The sequence below is a fragment of the Myotis daubentonii genome, chromosome 18, assembly GCF_963259705.1.
Source record: "Myotis daubentonii chromosome 18, mMyoDau2.1, whole genome shotgun sequence".
Classification (NCBI taxonomy): Eukaryota; Metazoa; Chordata; class Mammalia; order Chiroptera; family Vespertilionidae; genus Myotis; species Myotis daubentonii.
Window position 1 is genome coordinate 34,432,458 of NC_081857.1, and position 18,130 is coordinate 34,450,587.

At 48.1% G+C, this 18,130-nt stretch overlaps 1 protein-coding gene across 1 annotated transcript in view; it reads right to left on the reverse strand.

Annotated features, from left to right (window-relative positions):
- Positions 1-557: 557 nt before the first annotated feature.
- Positions 558-18,130, reverse strand: part of CD101 (CD101 molecule) — a 32,623-nt gene continuing 15,050 nt past the window's right edge. The window contains exons 5-9 of the mRNA XM_059673415.1: positions 15,303-15,686; positions 13,969-14,373; positions 10,401-10,811; positions 7,128-7,523; positions 558-1,443 (exon numbers count right to left, since the gene is read on the reverse strand). Coding sequence (XP_059529398.1) covers positions 1,211-1,443; positions 7,128-7,523; positions 10,401-10,811; positions 13,969-14,373; positions 15,303-15,686 — 1,829 coding nt within the window. The 3' untranslated portion in view covers positions 558-1,210. The remainder of the gene's footprint in view (positions 1,444-7,127; positions 7,524-10,400; positions 10,812-13,968; positions 14,374-15,302; positions 15,687-18,130) is intronic.

The following is an 18,130-nucleotide window of genomic DNA, read 5'->3' on the forward strand; positions in this document are numbered from 1 at the left end:
TAGATAATAAGTAGATGTTTTCTCAAGTCTGTTAGGTGACACTGATTGATTTTCAGTTCTGGCTGGAGCAGCTTTTGAAACAAAGGGAAGGGACCTCAGGCCCAGTGGGGACAGTTGTCCTCTCCTGGGGCACAGTTGTTGAAAGTCTTAAACCATGAACACCCCTTCTCCTCCCCCCCTCCCCCACCCCAATTATCCTCTTGACTTTTCCTGGCTGAGAATAGGGGATCCTGAGGAACCAGACTTGACTGGCTGTCCCCCTTGAACTTCTAGACCCCGCTGGAGTGGGAGGGGATGGTGACAGTATGGACCCCTCCTCCCCCAAATAACTACCATAGCCCCAGAGTGCTGTCGGGTTAAAGAAAATCAGGCACTGGCTGAGAGCCAGGAGCCAGAGAGACTTTAGGGATGGGGAGAAACGGAAGCTATGATATGAGGCCTTGGGGGACTGACTGAGGCACTGTCGCAAAATTGAAAAAAGAAAAAAGCTTTTCCTTAGCAATGACTCAATAAGTCTTACAGAGAAAATGGAAAAAAACAAATAAAGAAACTCAGGCTACAAAATGCTTTATCATTTAATCAAAGAACCAATATTGATGACGCACCTGCTATGCAGAGCTCTTGAGTGGCATTTACAGATGAGATTTCTGCCTCGAAGGAAGTCACGTTCTTGTTGGAGGCAGATTTACTGGGAATGAAGGGCATATCCCTAATTCCTTTTGCCTCGCTGGCATCCCTTCCCTACTCCTCTCCCCTGGAGGCTAAGGATTACCTGGAGCCAGTGGGACAGGTCACTCCTGGTGTCTCCAGGGATCCAGTGATGGAAGAGCTAGGAGAGCTGAGGGCAGCTCCCCCTGGGCACAGCTGTAGGGTCTCACTTCATCTCCCAGAGGCTGTGTGAGGGCAGGCCTCCTCTGCTCACAGATATTAAACCTGAACCTCTGGGAGGCATGGTGAATGAAAACGGGGTACTGAGGCCATCTAGCTCCTCACTGTTGGGGGGATGCAAAGGGTAGATGAGGTCACACATAAAGAAACATGTAACAGTGCCTGGCACCACATACACGCTCAATAACCTGTTTCCTCCGATTCCTGGGTAACTTACCCAAGGCCACAGATACAGAGAAGGGCAGAACCAGGATTCAGCCCTGGTCTGATCAGTCCCACTGCAAAGTCCACACTCTTCACAAGGCTGCACGCCTCTTGGGATTCAACTGTCCTCCTCTTCCTCCTTCTCCGTGGTGGCCGGCCCATCGCCAGCCCCCTTCATGCCCACCCAGAGGGCCTTTTCTCTCTGGGAGGTTAGCCTCAGTGCTGACGACTTCCCGGCCTTCCAGTAGAGGCCGAGGGTGGAGACGAGCAGAAGGAACACAAGGAAGGGGCAGATGAATAAAAAATAGATCAAAGGTGCCGACGAGCAGATCCTGGAAGGAAACGAGGGCTCTGCGACAAAAAGAGAGAAACAAAGAGGATCATTAGCCTCCCACTTACTTGCACTAACCAGTCTTACACATTTCTGGGAGTCACGGTTACAGGCAAACACACGTGAAAATGACACCCAGAGAGCAGCCGGCCCCTTGAGTCACATGTGAGGAGCAAGCGGGGAGTGTGGGAGCCCAGAACTCCGAGGGTGCTCTTCCAACCTACCCCCTCGCCCAGCAATTTCCAACCGCCGCAGGCTCCAAAGACCTACTTAAAACTAGCAGCCAGGAGGAAACGCAAAACAAAAAAGAAAAACCTCTCCTTTAATCTTCTTTCCTCAGAAAAGATATCTATAATTCAACCCTCGTTCTCAACTCTGCCACCGGTCCCGATGTTTTCACTGAGTTATTCCCACTGCTGCTGTTTCCTAATCCCTCCCCTCCCCTCCCCTCTCTCTCTCACATGCACGGGCCTCATAAAATAGCACCTCCAAACTGGTCTCACTCCCCAGGCCCCCTCCATTCAGCTCCTTTCCTGTGCTGTTCTTACTGCCGCCTCCCCCTGGCATGCGCTCTGCACCCGAACCCTCTGGGCCCTCTTCCTCCCCCAGGAGGTCCTGTCATCTCAGAGACAGTTCCCTTCTATCCGCTTCCACTCAGACCTACCTGTTCAGATCTCTTTCAATCCCCTTCTAACCATCTCTTTTGTCCCATCACAGGTATGTCTGACGGTGCCATCTGTTTCTACAGGCCCTACAGCGCTTAGCACATGTGCTTGATAACGTCTGCCGATCTGAACTACATTGGGCTGCCGGGGGCAGAGGATGCTATATAGAAAGGCTTGCTGAAGACACCCCATCCGTAGCTGCAGTCCGTGGGGAGGCGCTGGCAGCACCTGACACAGGGAGCACATACATGCAGCCCCACAGCGGGCCCTGGCCACACAGCCAGGGAAGCAGACGGGAGGACCACACCCCCACAGGCTCCAGGACACAGGACCTTGAGTTACTGGGTCAGGACCAGGCTTACAGTCTCTTGATGCAGAGAGAGACACATGTTTCCTGAGACACCAACTGCCAAATGTAGCCTTCAGCTACGTTTACTGATGACAGGATATTCAAAACCAGGGCTGTTCAGAAAATCTGGTGCTAACAGGAGCTGTGCTTTCAAGGGAAATTTGTAAGAACATAAGAAACTTCTTTTTTTAGAGGTTAAGCTATAGGATTCTTGGGATGTAAACTCGTTGAGATGAAAACAACAAATCCCGAGGTCATTTTGATAACCATATACTACAAGGATTCCATGTTTTGGTATGACTGATGCATTTTGCTCCTTGATGTACGTGTCTTTGTTGGAAGTCAAGAATCTCTAGACACTTGTCCAACCTCTGCACTGGCAACTCCGGGAGGACAGGGCCTATGTCTCATGCATCTTTTCTGTGCAGCGCTTTGTCCACAGGTCATCAATGGAGACTGATGGATGAATCAATTAAGAGAGTGAATTCCACACACAGGGACCCAGGGGCGTGCCTGCCCTCTTCTTACACAGAGTGAAGGTCATCGCTGAACAGGGCTGACAAGGCGCTGCAGGGCTTCATTGTCTGCATTTTCTCTGGTCTCGTTTAATTCTCCACCTTAAATCTGGTTTTGGTTTCTGAAAAGCTAGATTTGAATCCTTCATCACCCCCTCTCCACATCCTATCTAACCCCTCTCTAAGGCCCTGCTTGATTACAGCAATTCTCGCACATCTTATCTGAATAGATTTGAGGGCATTTGGTTAAGAAGGACAGATAGCCCTGCCCGAGTGGTTCTTGCTTAGAGCATGGAACCGATATGCCAAGGTTGTGGGTTTGACCCCTGGTCAGGGCACATACAAGAATCATCCAAGGAATGTATAAGTAAGTGGAAAAACAAATCTCTTTCTCTATCTCCCTAAAATTTTAAAAATTTAAAAAAAAAAAGAGGAGGAGGAGGCCCAGACAGAGATGCTGAAGAGACCAAAGGTTAAGGGCCTTGGTACTTCATACTATTCCTGTGCAGAGTGGTGACTGAGCACCTACCATAGTGTCTTGGAGAGCTGGCTTCAAATCCTGGCTCTTCCACTCATCATGACTGGCATTGGACACGTTATTTATCCACTCTAATCATTAGTTCCCTCATCAATCAAATGAGGATAATAATTTCTAGAGTCGCAATGAGATAATGCATAATAAAGCATTTCACATAGTGCCTAGTGCATTTGTTGAGTCAGCAAGGAATAAATATCAGCTAGGATGCTACTGAGAAAGTTAGGAAAATCACAGGCAACTTTCTCGGAGAGATCAGAGAGAAAACAGGCTGAGCCTGCTGATTCCTCTCCGGGGCCACAGGCTTGGTCCTGTCCTTCCACAGGCCACGTCTCTTCCTTGAATCCCTGAGCCCTCAGCCCCCAGGGTGACATTCACTGAGAGCCACATGATTACTTAGGAGACTCTGGCCTCTTTTTCTAGTCATGGGAGGTAGAGAATTGGGAGGTGGGAGTCCACAGTACCCACGTATCACTCACTGTTGCTAGGATGGTGGTGTGACGGTGGGGAGATGGGGCCAGCACATAGAACAGCGGTTCTCAACCTGTGGGTCGTGACCCCTTTGGGGGTCAAACGACCCTTTCACAGGGGTCGCCTAAGACCATCGGAAGACACATATATAATTACATATTGTTTTTGTGATTCATCACTATGCTGTAATTATGTTCAATTTGTAACAATGAAAATACATGCTGCATACCAGACATTTGCGTGACGATTCATAACAGTAGCAAAATTACAGTGATGAAGTAGCAACGAAAATAATTTTATGGTTGGGGGTCACCACAACAGGAGGAACTGTATTAAAGGGCCGTGGCATTAGGAAGGTTGAGAACCACTGGCATAGAAGGTGAAAAGAGCTCTGGTATTTGCTTTTTCTGCCACTGAGATGCTAACTTTCAGTGTGAAGGCACTGTCAGGGGGCTTGACTATCTTAATGGGGAGGAGGCTGCTCCGCTTAGAGCAGTTTGCCATCAAAGGGTGGCAAAGGGGGCTCTTCACAGCACCGATTGGCCACCAGCTAGCAACCGCCAGCTCCACTGCTTCCTAAGGACCTCTCCTGGGAGGACAGTGTTTGCTCTGGATCCCGCAATCACCATTCCCCACCATCTGCCTCACCCCTATCTGGGTTAGAATTAGTGACATTCAAAACCATTACGGTTTGGCATTTTGAATTAATCCAAGTGAGTACCCAAAGCTCAAAGTACAAGGCGTGCAAGACTGAGCCAAAAATGTAATGAGAATATTTCATCATGAGGTTTAATTTATAACATGCTTCTACCCGCAGCCAAACACGTCACAGGGAACATTCGGAGGAGGAAAGGTACGGGACAATCGGGGGGCTACCAACTCTTCCCCCACCCTCACGAAAACTTGGGCAACTGACTGCCATGTGTGGCCGTGTGGGGGAGTCGGCTCCTGCCAAGAAATAAAAGTAGGGTTAGGTAACCTGACACAAGTGCATCCCCCAAAAAGTGAACACCTGACAACAGCCAACACAAGACTGGTTTGCTCATTCTTTCATCAAACACGTGGTGAGCGCCGTGTGTCAGGCCTTGTTGGGGGCACGGGGGTAGCGTGGATACATAACACGGTCTCTCCAGAAGCTTCAGGGTGGTAGGCGCACATATCTCCAGTGAAGACCCACTTTTTAAGTATATCTTTGTCCAAATAAAAGCTTGGAAATAGTAACAAATACCATTCTACTACAAATAACCCAGTTCCCGGGAAGCCCTATAGCTTGTCCATTAATCAATCACAGAGAAGTCTCTAGAATAACACATCTATGTCTGGTGTCGGAGGGTGAGGTTAAAAGACTGGAGCCTCTGCCTTTGCTTCGTCACAGCTAAGGAGGTAAGTTGGAGAAGAAAATGCAAGGTTGGTTCCCCCAGGGAAACGCCTCTTAACATCTCTGCCTTCACTGGAACCACGGGCTCCAGTTTTGTTACCTGGTCCCAGACATCTGATGATGTCACTCCCCTGCTTGAACTTGTTCAATGGCACTCCATAACTTCTCTGATAAAGTTCACTTTCTTTAGCTTCATACTTCAGACACGTTTGAGATCTATACCGCCCCCATCTCACTAGCCTCGTCTCCTGCCATCTTCAATTGTGAAGGATACAAAGACCACTCCATGTTTAACATTTCCTTTCCAGGGACCATCTGTTTAAAACCTCACACTTGTTTTATAAAGATGCCACAAAGAGATGCGATTTTTAGTTATGTACTAAAGTATATACTTTTTACAGTTACTATCTATTCTACTGAAAAAAAGTGCTGATTTGGCAGAGCTTAGGAATTTCTATGGGAAAACATATAGGGAATGCGCTCAGGGGTGTGGGACTTCCATGATTGTTGGAATGGAAGAAAAGCTGATAGGGAGAAAAATTCTGCTTGGAGGCTCGGGAGGAAAATTCACTGACGAATGGGCAGGGGAGAGGATGATGGAACCCCAGGGAGCAAATCAGATAGCTTTGACTTCCACGCTAGAAGCCCTGCTGGGGTAGCTGGGAGGCGGCCACCTATCCCTACTCCTGAGAAACTCCCATTTGTTCCCGGCAGCACTCTCCCGCCTGAGGAGTGTCACCAAAGCTAGCGGGTGTCCTAGGAATGTTCTCTATCGATCCTTTGTACCCTTCCTGGGGTAGGGAACCAAGACCACACCGCTGCCTCTCTGATGACCCTTTTCCATCGTTTGTTTAGCTCATCGCTCACCTCTCACCTTCTCCTTAAACCCCACCGGGCAGAAGTGGCTCAGAGAACGAGCTGGCTACAGCCTCTGCCAGCTCATTGATCGCCAGGGAAGATTTACTGGTCTGGCTGGAGACATTTTTGCTTTCATTAACAACTGCTTAATAAATGGCTATGATATGCTTGGCACGGCACTGGCTGGAAGGGTGCCTTCTTCTCCCCCAGCGTCTCTTGTTCCACCTCCCTCCTGAATCTGTGGGCTCAGGTGGATAGGACCTTCCCACACAGAGAGGGGTCACCCTTTGGCCAATGGTCTTCAAGGAGCTCGCCTCCCTGTTGGAGCCTGTAAACAAGTCTATCAGGTGCACTTCCTCCTCTGAGGCCTTCCAAGGTGCACATAGGAGAGGCACGTCACGTGACTATCAAAGTCCTGGTAGTTGGCTGCGCACACAGAGATAAGAAGCTTGGCTCTTGGTCATCGAGAAAGGTTTTTCCTCCTTGTTTTGTTTTGATTTTGACTCAGGGAGCAGAGATGTAGCTGATATTGGTTCAACCAGATCAGAGGTAAAGTCGCCAGGTCCCTCGCCTTCCTCCCCACCCCCACTGCACCCCCATCAGCATCCTGACATCTAAGGTCAGCCAGGAGGTAAGCATGTCTGCTGCACACACGCTTCGGTTATTTGGGGATGTAATGCTGAAGGCTTTTTTGTTTGGGACGGGAAGCAAGCGCGGAGTCCCCTGACATTTCAATGTCTATGCTAAAAGCTCAAGTAGACCTTGTCTGTCCAAATAAGTTACTTCCGAGAGAAAAGGCAAGGTCGCTGTGTTAGGGAGTCTGGAACTGTTTTCAGCCTGAAGAAGGAGCCAACCATAGCTGAGAGGGAAAGGAGAAGGGGGGAGACAGAGGGCCTCCGGCCCATGAGCCAAGCCGGGCTGACCCCTCGTTACCTGAGGGCAGCACCGTGAGCACCATATGCTGCGACTCATCCGACGCCTGGCTGACCCACTTGCTTGGGGTGCCATGGAGCTGCCACTCCACCACCCGGCACCAGTACTCCCCAGCATCCTCCATCTCCACCCGAGGAAGCTTCAGGACGAAGTCTGTAGGGGACGAACGGTAACAGTGCAGGCGCCTCCTGAGCCGCTCTTCGCCATACTCCAGCAAGCCGTCGTGCTGCAGGTGCACCAGCTTCTTACTTCCAGAATGTTCTCTGGCCCAGTACCACGTCACAGAGAACAGGGAGGCCGAGCCGCCCGCGCTCTCCAGGCCGCAGTGCATGGCCGCCTCTCCGTGCTCCGTAGCATTTTCTGTCCAGTGCACCTTGGAGACACGGACCTTAGTTCCTAGGAAATAAAATGGCGGTGAGTTAGAGAAGAACCCGGACTTGTAGACCAGGCACCTCTGAAGCACCTCACTCGCCCGGAGGAGGTCCAGCTGATACTCTTTAGACATCAGGTCCTTCCGCTTCAACACGTTTCTTTGACCTCTGTCCTCCTTCGATGTTTGCGAGAACATTCTCTGCTATGAATCAAACCAGCCACTTCCATCCTTTAGCCATACCTCTTATCTGCCTGACCTGCCGCTGAAAGACACCCAGCTTTGGTGGGTGCTCTGCCTGCTGCTTTTACTTCTCCCTGTCGCCTGTCTCTTCTGCTTCCCAGGGGGACCAGTCAAAACTGCCCTCCGCCCCCATCCCTCATCCCCTCACCCCCCACCCCCCGATCCCTCAAGTCAGCTATTCCACCTTGCCCTTCCCTCTTAGCAAATCACCCTCCTCCCACACATCTGGGAAGGAGGAGGTTGTCTGAGAGACTGACCATTTTTGTACAAGTGTTAGAATACTACTCGAGGAGACCATTTACCTTATTGGATTAGACTAAGTTTTAAACAGATTTTGACACTCACTTAAAAATTTTTTTTCTCTCTCATCAGGTAAGGAGTTGTAATGAAGGCTAGAGTAGTTACAAACAAACAAACAAAAAAGAAAGCATAGTATGTACTAAATGCTAAACTCTCCTACAAACAAATGTATTAATCTCTCTTTGTGTGGTGAGGGCCTGGGGGGGGGGCGGGGGGGGGCAGGTGCAGGCTAGAAGGGGACAATGGGGGGAAGGGGGGGGTCATCTATAATACTTTCAACAATAAAGAGAAAACAAAAAAGAACAACTCTGCCTGGTCCTGGATTCCTTTTCAGTTCCCATTCTTTACTCTTTCCTTCTCTGGATGGCAAAGCATGGGAAATACTAGCTTATGTGATAAACTAGTATTTACCTGCTTCCTCCCTGCAAAGTACTACGTTATTGCAGCCAGCCCTCCAATGCCACTACCACCCTCCGGCCAGGTCCCCAGTAAGGGCCTGATTTCCTGCTCCAGTGCCCTCTGTGGTTTTTGTCACCGAAGTTCATTTTCTTCTTGAACTCCTCTCCTCTCCTGATTTCAGAGAAAATGTCCCTCTTACAAATGTCCCTTCTCAGGATCTTACCCTGGGCCTCTTCCTTAACCCACTCCTGACACCAGGGTGCTCAGCTGGCCACTGCAGCAGCCACACCCAAATATGTTTTGTTTGACACTCTCTGATTTTAAAAGGATTTGAATTTGCCTCAAAATGAGCCATGTCACACACACACACACACACACACAAAACCTGTAGGCCTTTCTTGCTATACTAAACGACTGGACAACACTGAGCCCCCATACTTGAGTGGGAAGCTCTGGCTTGAGCTCAGCAGTGGCTGCCTCCTTAAAGGGACTTGCACACATTGTCAAGATTTGGCTTAGCCCTAGCTGGCTTGGCTCGGTGGATAGGTCCTCGGTTTGATTCCAGTCAAGGGCACATGCCCAGGTTGCAGGCTCGATCCCCAGTAGGGGGCGTCCAGGAGGCGGCCGATCAATGATTCTCTCTCATCATTGATGTTTCTATCTCTCTCTCCCTCTCCCTTCCTCTCTGAAATCAATAAAAATATATTAAAAAAAAAAAAAAAGATTTGGCTTAGACAACGGGGAGGAAGGGATGCCAGCCCCGCAGATGGAGAATGCTGAGTGTGCACGAGCTGATGGGACAGCAGAGAGGCTAAATGCAATATAGGACATACTGAGTGTGAGGGACTCTGAGGCATCCAAGTAGCAATGCCCAGCGGGCCGCTGGTTAAAAACCCCGGAGCTCAGGAGGCCAGGCTAAGAATAGAGACCTAGAGCCAGTTCATTGAAGTCGGCAGCTGGAATCAAGGCAGTGTTTATGAAGCTCTGAAGAGAGCAGGGAAGAAGGAGAAGAATGGGCCCAGGATCCAGCCCTGAGGAACACCCACGTTTAGCAGGGAGAGGAAGAAGGGTCTGAAGAACAGTGAGAAGGGGAGCCAGAGGGGCTCCCTACGGCCCTAGCAGACTGTGAGCTCCTTCGGGCAAGAGCTGTGCCTTATATCTGTGTATTCCTAACCGCCTAACACACAGCAAAGCTCAGTAAATCTTGCGGTTGATGTTACATCAAAAATAGAACCTTAAGTGCCAAAGTAGATGAACTTATCTGCATTGTGCTGTTGGATCTCGTCCAGTTCCCAACCCTTAGCCGTGACATTCATTTAATGTTAATCAACACTGGAGGTGACCCATGGAAGGCTGAGAGGTCTGCTCAACCCTGCCCACATGGGACCGCAGCTCTCTCAGGCCAATGCAATGGGTGGAACTCCTATTACATTTTTAAAGATCTCCTGAGGCAGAGGCGATCCCCTCAGTAAGCCATTCCAACGGTTAACTACTCTTCCTCTCCTTCTGTTTAGGCAGCCAAATGTTGAAAAGCAATTTCTGCACACATCCCTGTAGAGTTGTACAGTTTCTGTTCACAGTGGGAGAAATATGCTTCTTTTACTCTTTCTCTGCCAAATTACAATAGAGCCCACTGGAATGACACAGCTTGTTATTATACTAGTAGAGATCTGAAGATATGATACCCTGGGTAGCTGCCTGGACCAGGCTGCCAGGCTGCTCGGCAAACCAATCAAAGGACTCTTACTCCCCTGCAAGCCCCTGAATCCTCAGATTGATTCACCTTAGGTGACCCCCCGCCCCCCTCTGGGGGGTTTCTGGGTCCTACCGTCATTGTGTAGGACATGATTCCTAGGACTCTAGGTCCTATTTTTACCTTCATGTGATCAGTCCAAAGAACAGCTGACTGAGAGAAGATGGCAACCCTACAGAAAGACGTGCGAGTACACTCCCAAGTTTACCTGTGGGCCTGAGTTTCAGTTCCGTCACACCCGATGTCTCCTCTCCAAGCTTGTACCCAGTGCCATTTGCAGACAAGAGCCACTCCTGCACTGCGCAGCGGTATCTGCCCTGATCGCTGTCTTCCACGTTCAGAATGTGTAGCTGAAACATGTCTTGGGAAAGTTTCTCGGTGTGGAATTTTTGTTTTCGCCGAGGGGTATGAAATTCATCCCCATATTTTACAACATTGGTTTGGTCCGTTTCCAGGATCCTCAGCCAGGATGCGTTAGAGGAAATGGGAGAGAAGTACCAAATAACGGCCAACTGCAGGTGCCCAGTCGTCTTGGATAAGATGCTACATTCCACGGCGGCGTTGGAGTTGATGGCAAGCTCTTGGGCTTGACTGCTGGAGTTCACTTGTAGCTTGCTCTCTAAATTAAAAGAATGGAAGCAGCGACATATTTTACTTTGTTAGAAGACAGAGCTTCAAGGGAGAAGATACACAGTAGAGGCCAACTAGAGCAATACCTCCTCCATCCCTCAGATGTGTGAACTCCCTCTCCAGCAGCCCCACTGACAGCTCATTCAGCCTCCGACAACTCACTACCTGACAAAGCGGCCTATTCCGTCTTCAGACAGCTCTGCCACTAGAAAATTCTTCCTGATGTCAAGGTGAGTTTTACCTCTCCACAGCCTCCATCCACGGTCCTGGTTTTACCCTTGCCCAGGGGGAGGGGACAGGCGGGCGGGGCAGTAAGGAAGAGTCATACAGAAAAGCCCAATCTTCCACAGGATAGCGCCTCAGTGTTTAAGCACAGACATCTTCTCTTCTGTAGCCTTTTATAATGCAAAGGGAGAGGAAGTTCTTTGTCTGTGTGTTCACTAGCCAGCACACCCTTGGATTCACAATTTGCCAGTCCAGTTGTATGTGCCTTCAAACATGGGTAAACAAAAGGAAGTTGTATGTGGGCTATTAAAATTGTATGTCTCAAGAAAGAAACCCATTGAGTGACGACAAAAAAAAAAAGATTTATATGTCTCTATGCAGCCACTCAACTGTGGGAATATCATATACATATGGAATCAACTATTCTTTAACCCCAACAGCTTTTCTGCTTAGTCAGAAAGATGAATGATAAAACCTGGCTTCCAGATCTTAGTCCAGTGGTTCTCAACCTTCCTAATGCCGCGACCCTTTAATACAGTTCCTCATGTTGTGGTGACCCCCAACCATAAAATTATTTTCGTTGCTACTTCATAACTGTAATTTGCTACTGTTATGAATCGTCATGTAAATATCTGATATGCAGGATGTATTTTCATTGTTACAAATTTGAACATAATTAAAGCACAGTGATTAATCACAAAAACAATATGTAATTATATATGTGTTTTCCAATGGTCTTAGGTGACCCCCGTGAAAGGGTCGTTTGACCCTCAAAGGGGTCGCGACCCACAGGTTGAGAACCTGTGTCTTAGTCTAACTTCATGTTGACATCACTGATTCTACTTTTGTAGCTGCTTATTGGTGTTGCTCTCCCTTCAATAAGCGTTTATTAAGCACATACTATGTTATGTGCTAGACTATTCCAGGCTCTGTGGATCCCTCCCCTCGGTGGGTTCACAGTCCAGAGGGAAGGACTAGTGCAAGGACAGAGCCTTAGAGGTGATAGGATTGTGTCACCCACGCAGGAAAGGTATGCAGGAGTGGCCATCGAAGCACACTCCAGGACCACCTCACCCAATGGTGGGAGTGAGGGACGCTTCCTGGAGGAAATAGCTCTAAGCTAAGTCATAAGGGTTCATAGGAATTAGACTGATGGAGAAGGAGTTAAGAAATTCTATACAAAAGAAGCAACTGGAACAAAGACTTTGAAAATGAGAGAGAACATAGAGTATTTGAGGAACTGCAAGTAATTCAGGGTGGCTGGGGCTCAAATTCAAGATGGAAAGTGGAAGGAGATGATGCTGGAGAGACATAAAATGTACCAAATCATAAAGGACCTTGCAGGTCGTGCTATGGGAGTGTGGATATGAGGTGAGCACGGAGGAGTGGTGGATCACTCGGGCTTCCCATGTGTGCCACTGGTGGGTGGTGGGGACATAAAGGGCAATGGAGGAGAAGTAGCTTTGGGGGGATAACAATGGTGCATTTATGTTTTGACATATTGAGTGTAGACATGTCTTGGAGGCAGCTGCATAGACATGTCTGGAGATCAGAAAAGGAGTCTTTCAAGATAATGGGTCTGGGAGTTGGCAGGATATAGGTTGAATCCGGGGGTAGGTATAAGCCCACTTCAGGAGAGGGTATAGAATGAGAAGAGAGCAACCTGAGGATGAAACCCCAAGGGATGGATCAGTGGAGGAGGAGAATTCTGCAAAACAGAATGAGAAGGAGCAGTCGGAGCGTTAGGAGGGAAACCAAGAAAAACTTGTATCACAAGGTCAAGAAAAAAAGAAGTTTCAAGAAGAAAGGTTTGGACCAACAATTTCAAAATCCACAGAAAGGACAAGTAAATTAAGGCACGAGTTCATCAACATGGAGACCATTACTGTTACCAAAAACACTGCTGAGCAGCAGACAGGACAATGACAGCCACCACGTTTGAGCATCCGCTTGGTGCGTCAGGCACTGTGCTAGGCACATTACGCGTGCCACCACCTTTAAATTGCACATTAGCAGAGGTACCAAGGCTTGGGCAGGTTAAGTGACTCGGCCAAAGCCATGCTGCTACCCAGTGCTTGTCAGATCTAACTGACCTCAAAGGCTCTCGAACACTCTTCCCTGAGAGAACGAAAGTCATGAAAGAAGATACTCGACACAGCAGAACTTGGCCAGGTTGTCTTGCTTTTAACCTCTATGCTCTATTAGCAACTGACAAGGTAAATTATATTGGCCAATAATCATAAATTCTCTAACTCATATACATCAACCCATTAAAGTAAGTGGATAAATACATTCTGATGAAATGTACATGACCCACACCACTGGTGCTAGCCCTAGAGGTCCCCGCTGTGCCATGTGGTACTACTCTTGGGTTGCTGGCTGGTGGGGACTTGTGGAAAGATGGAGAAGGGGCAGGGAGGAACAGTTATTATTAGTTGGTGTGGAACTATTTCAATGTTTTAACAACCAGCATGGTCATTTTGTGCATACTAACACAGTGTTAGCCTAGATATCGCTTATATGTGGTGCTGATGTATGCAGTACAAACACAGGGAGAGGCATTTCGTGTTTGAATTCTGTAACTTACCCAAAGTGGGAGTAGTATTTTTTTTTTTTTTTTAAAAAGCAGGGATTGCCCTGGCTGATGTTGTTCAATGGTTAGAGCATCTGCTGGTGCACCAAAGGGTCCCAGGTTTGATTCCCGGTCAAAGGCACATACCTCGGTTGCAGGTTTGATCCCCAGCTCCAGTCAGGGCATGTGTGGGAGGCAACCAATCAATGTGTGTGTGTGTCTCTCTGTCTCTCTGTATCTCTCCCCCTCATCCCCTTCCACTCTCTCTAAAAAATTAAAGGAAAAAAATATTCTCAGCTGAGGTTAAAAAAAAAAAAAAGAGCAGGGATTAATTTTGAGTGGTGATTACCTGGTAAAGAGATGACTATCCTCAGGGGGTGAGAGCTGGCAGAAGCCCTCGCTGGGCCATTCATGGGCAGGGAATTTCTGTCATAAACCTCCACCTTACACTGATATACTCCCGCCTCTTCCTCGGTGGCCTCGTGGATTAAGAGTTGAGAACGAAACGAAGACTGTGAAATCTTTGTCCTCCTTTGGAACTGGGACGGGAAGTCCCCCCACTCAATGGTGCCATTATGAGTGACTCGAATGAGCTGGTGAGAGACGTGAGAGCCAGCGGGCTGGAACTGCCATGTCACGGTGAGTGGTACCTGGAGGTCAGAGTAGCCGGCCCCCACTATGCAGGCCAGGTCAACGGTGCTGGTTAATTTCACTTGCGGTTGACGGCTCATCAGACTAACTTGTAAACTCGACGCTGTGGGCAGAAATGCGAAACGCAATTTGTAGTATGTTTATCAAACCAAAGTCCAGCCCTGCCCAGCTTCCCAGGCACCCCCTCTGCACACCGAACCATCATTCATCCCCGGGGAGTACCAAGTATTTGTGGGGTAGATGCTGATTCACGGTACAGTCTGTCCTGAATGCTGATCTCAATTTTCCAAAGTTGAGCCTCTTCTCAGAGCGTCCTCAGCAGCAACAACAAACAGGCAGTGTTTGTCCAGTCGGCTCCTTAGACAGCTGCCACTGAGGGGGAGGGGTGCCCCCCAGGCCCGGTGCCTGGCCTCCTTCCCTTACCCCCACTCATGTGCAGTACACTCTTTGGCACACGCCAGGCAGACTGTCATTCCAGGGCTGCAGCTGCCAAAAGCTGAGTGTATGGGACTCAGCTCCACTTGGCATACCTCTTCTATAAGTCTACTCCAATTCCTAGGATTTCCTTTTTAGCCTTGAATGACAGCTTACAAGTTGGACCTTAAAGATGATCTTTACAGCCCTGGCCGGTTTGGCTCAGTGGATAGAGCGTCAGCCTGACTGAAGGGTCCCAGATTTAATTCCACTCAAGGGCATGTAGCCCGGTGCAAGCTCAATCCCAGACACGTAAAGGGAGGCAACCAATCGATGTAAGATCGATGTTTTTCTCTCTCTTTTTCTCCTTCTCCCTTCCACTCTCTCTAAAAACCAATGGGAAAAATATCCTCAGGTGAGGACTTAAAAAGAGATGATTTTTATAAAGATGAGCGAACTTTGGAGATTAACTGACAGACATGGTAGCCAAAGACTATGCTCTGTGTTCTGGGTACACACACCTTAACTAGGGGATTCAGGATGAGACACAATCAGTTGCCACCCATCTCACTGCAAGAGATATTGGTGATTTCAGAAAAGGATTTTTTCGACACTTACCCAGAGATTTTACAGTGACCGACATCTTCTGCGTCCAGCTCAGACCTCTGGCCTGGCTCCGGACCCTCTCGGACACTCTGCACTCGTAGGTGCCACTGTCCGTGACCGTGGTGGAGGTGATCTCCAGCCGGAAGGTGGCCCAGTCCATTTTCTCCAGCCTGGCATGACCGTGGTTAGTGGGTGTCCCATAGGAGGCACCCAGTTGCACGGTGCCATCCTGCTCCATGCCAGCCACAAACTCTGGCTGTGTCTGGCCCTGTGGCACATGCCACCAGCTCACGGACAGGAGACTCTCAGCTCCATCTGCCTTGCAGAGAAGGGTGAGTGCCTCTCCTTCCCACACAGCTTGCTGCTTGTTCAGGGTAGACACGGCCACACTTCTTGCTGTGGATTACAGGTTTTAGAAGAAAACATTATTATTATTATTATTTTTAAAAAATATTTTTATTAATTTCAGAGAGGACAGGAGAGGGAGAGAGAGATAGAAATATCAGTGATGAGTGAGAATCATTCATTGACTGTCCTGCACACCCCACACTGAGGATCAAGCCTGCAACCTGGGCATGTGCCCTGACGGGGAATCAAATCATGACCTCCTGGTTCATAGGTCGACACTCAACCACTGAGCCACACCAGCTGGGTAAGAAAATATGATTTCAAGGAAATGAAAAATTTTCTAAAACACAGTGAGATCTCATTGATTGGGACGTGACTGGTTAGTGACAAATCAGACCAGGCTGCTTGCTCCTGCACCACCTCAGAAAAAAAGACTTGCCAAATGCTTTAATGGTGGAAACAAGACAGCAGAAAGAATATCAGGGGAGCCTATTCACACTTAAACAATTTATAATGTGCCCTTCTTCTTAGCAGTGTGTTAAATCAGCCCTTCCTTGAGAACATCTAGTTGGGAAAACATCTGGCAATATTTTGTTAAATTAATTAGGGGGGGATGTGTGACCCTGAAAGTAATGAAGCTGTGTTTATTTAAATTTTTAGTTTTTTGGAAGTCAGACTTGCACAGTTTAAAATGACCATCCTCTCTCTACTTACCTTTCCCTAAATTAGCATGTCTTTTGAACAGGGAAGGAGTATTGTAAATAGGATTTCTGTTCACAATACTCTCATTAAAAACGATTACTTGGGGGACATACATACGTGCAGATATATTTCTCTTTTTCAAATTACATACAATATATATGTGGTGTTGGCTGAAGGGAGATCCTTCTTTTAAATTACAGTGTAAACCGATATATGTGAATCTGGTTCCCAGGTGGGAAATTTGAGTTGTGTAGAAATGCAGACATTCATTCAACAACCAGTTCCTGGGCAAGCCCTGGTCCTGGGTGCTTTGTAGGCAAAGCAAAGACAGCTCAGGAGCTCATGCATCGGAGGCAGCCCAGCCTCAGGCTGAAGGCCCAGGTCCCTGGAGTCAGAATGATCTTGGGCAATATAATTGACCTCTGCGAGCCTCGATTTTCTTTCCTATAAATATAAGGGTAATAATAGCACTCACCTTATCATATTGTTGAGAGAACTAAATGAATGGCACATGTAAAGGGCTTAGCCTGGCTGGCAAGGGAAAGTGCCCAGTAAGGGTTAGCTGTTAGCATTAGTATGTTATCATAGACACTTCGTGAAAATAGGGTGGTTCAGAGCCAAAGGAGAAAAATGAAAAAGAACTGGCACTGGGAATCTGAATGGCATCTAATTGAATTTGCAAACTGTTCTTCCCTGCTGTGGTGTAGTTCACTCTTCTGCTGTTTTATATATATACTAGAGGCCCGGTGCACAAAAATTTGTGCACTCGAGGGGGTCCCTTAGCCAGGCCTATGCCCTCTTACAGTCTGGGACCCCTCGAAGGATGTCCACCTGCTGGCTTACGCCCGCTCCCTGAGTGATCGGGCCCAAGCTGGCAGTCAGACATCCCTCTCACAGCCCGGCAGCCCTCGGGGGATGTCCACTTGCCAGCAGGGAGCAGGCCTAAGCTGCAGTCGGACATCCTTAGTGCTGCTGAGGAGGCAGGAGAGGCTCCTGCCACCACTGCTATGGTGGCAGCCATCAGCCTGGCTTGTGGCTGAGCAGAGCTCCCCCTGTGGGAGCGCACTGACCACCAGGGGGCAGCTCCTGCATTGAGCATCTGCTCCCTGGTGGTGTGTGTCATAGTGACCAGTCATTCTCAGTCGTTCTGCTATTAGGGTCAATTTGCATATTACCCTTTTATTATATAGATACTAGAGGCCCAATGCACGAAATTCATACAAGGGGCTCGGCCCTCGGCCTCTGCCTCGGCCCCTGCTGCCCGCCAGGCAGCTTTGTCCAGAAGGTCGTCAAGAAGGACATCCAGTCTAATTAGCATATTATGCTTTTATTATTACAGATGTATATAAGTTACAAAGGCAGAATGAAGATTAATGTCTACAAATTATATATATATACATATATATGCATATGTGTGTGTGTGTATACATATACATATACATATACATATACATATACATATACATATATATATATACATGCAAACCTGTTCCCAAATTTTGGGTATTAGAAGCATGATTATACTTACATTTTTGTCAAGTTAAAAATAGAGTCATAACTGAGGCTTAGAAATCAGAGGGAATTTTATTGCTCATAATCTCACTGCTCTAATGTAACCATTATGGTAATTAATGCATGTAGAAAGCTATTGTTCCAGGGACTGGAATGTATGACCGGACCTGCCCTGACTTCAGGAGACCCACAAGCAACTCGAGCTTTGTGTCTCAGGAGGACTGTAAGCGACAAGACAAGACTGTATCTGAGCCATTGTGCTCCAGGGAGAGAATGTC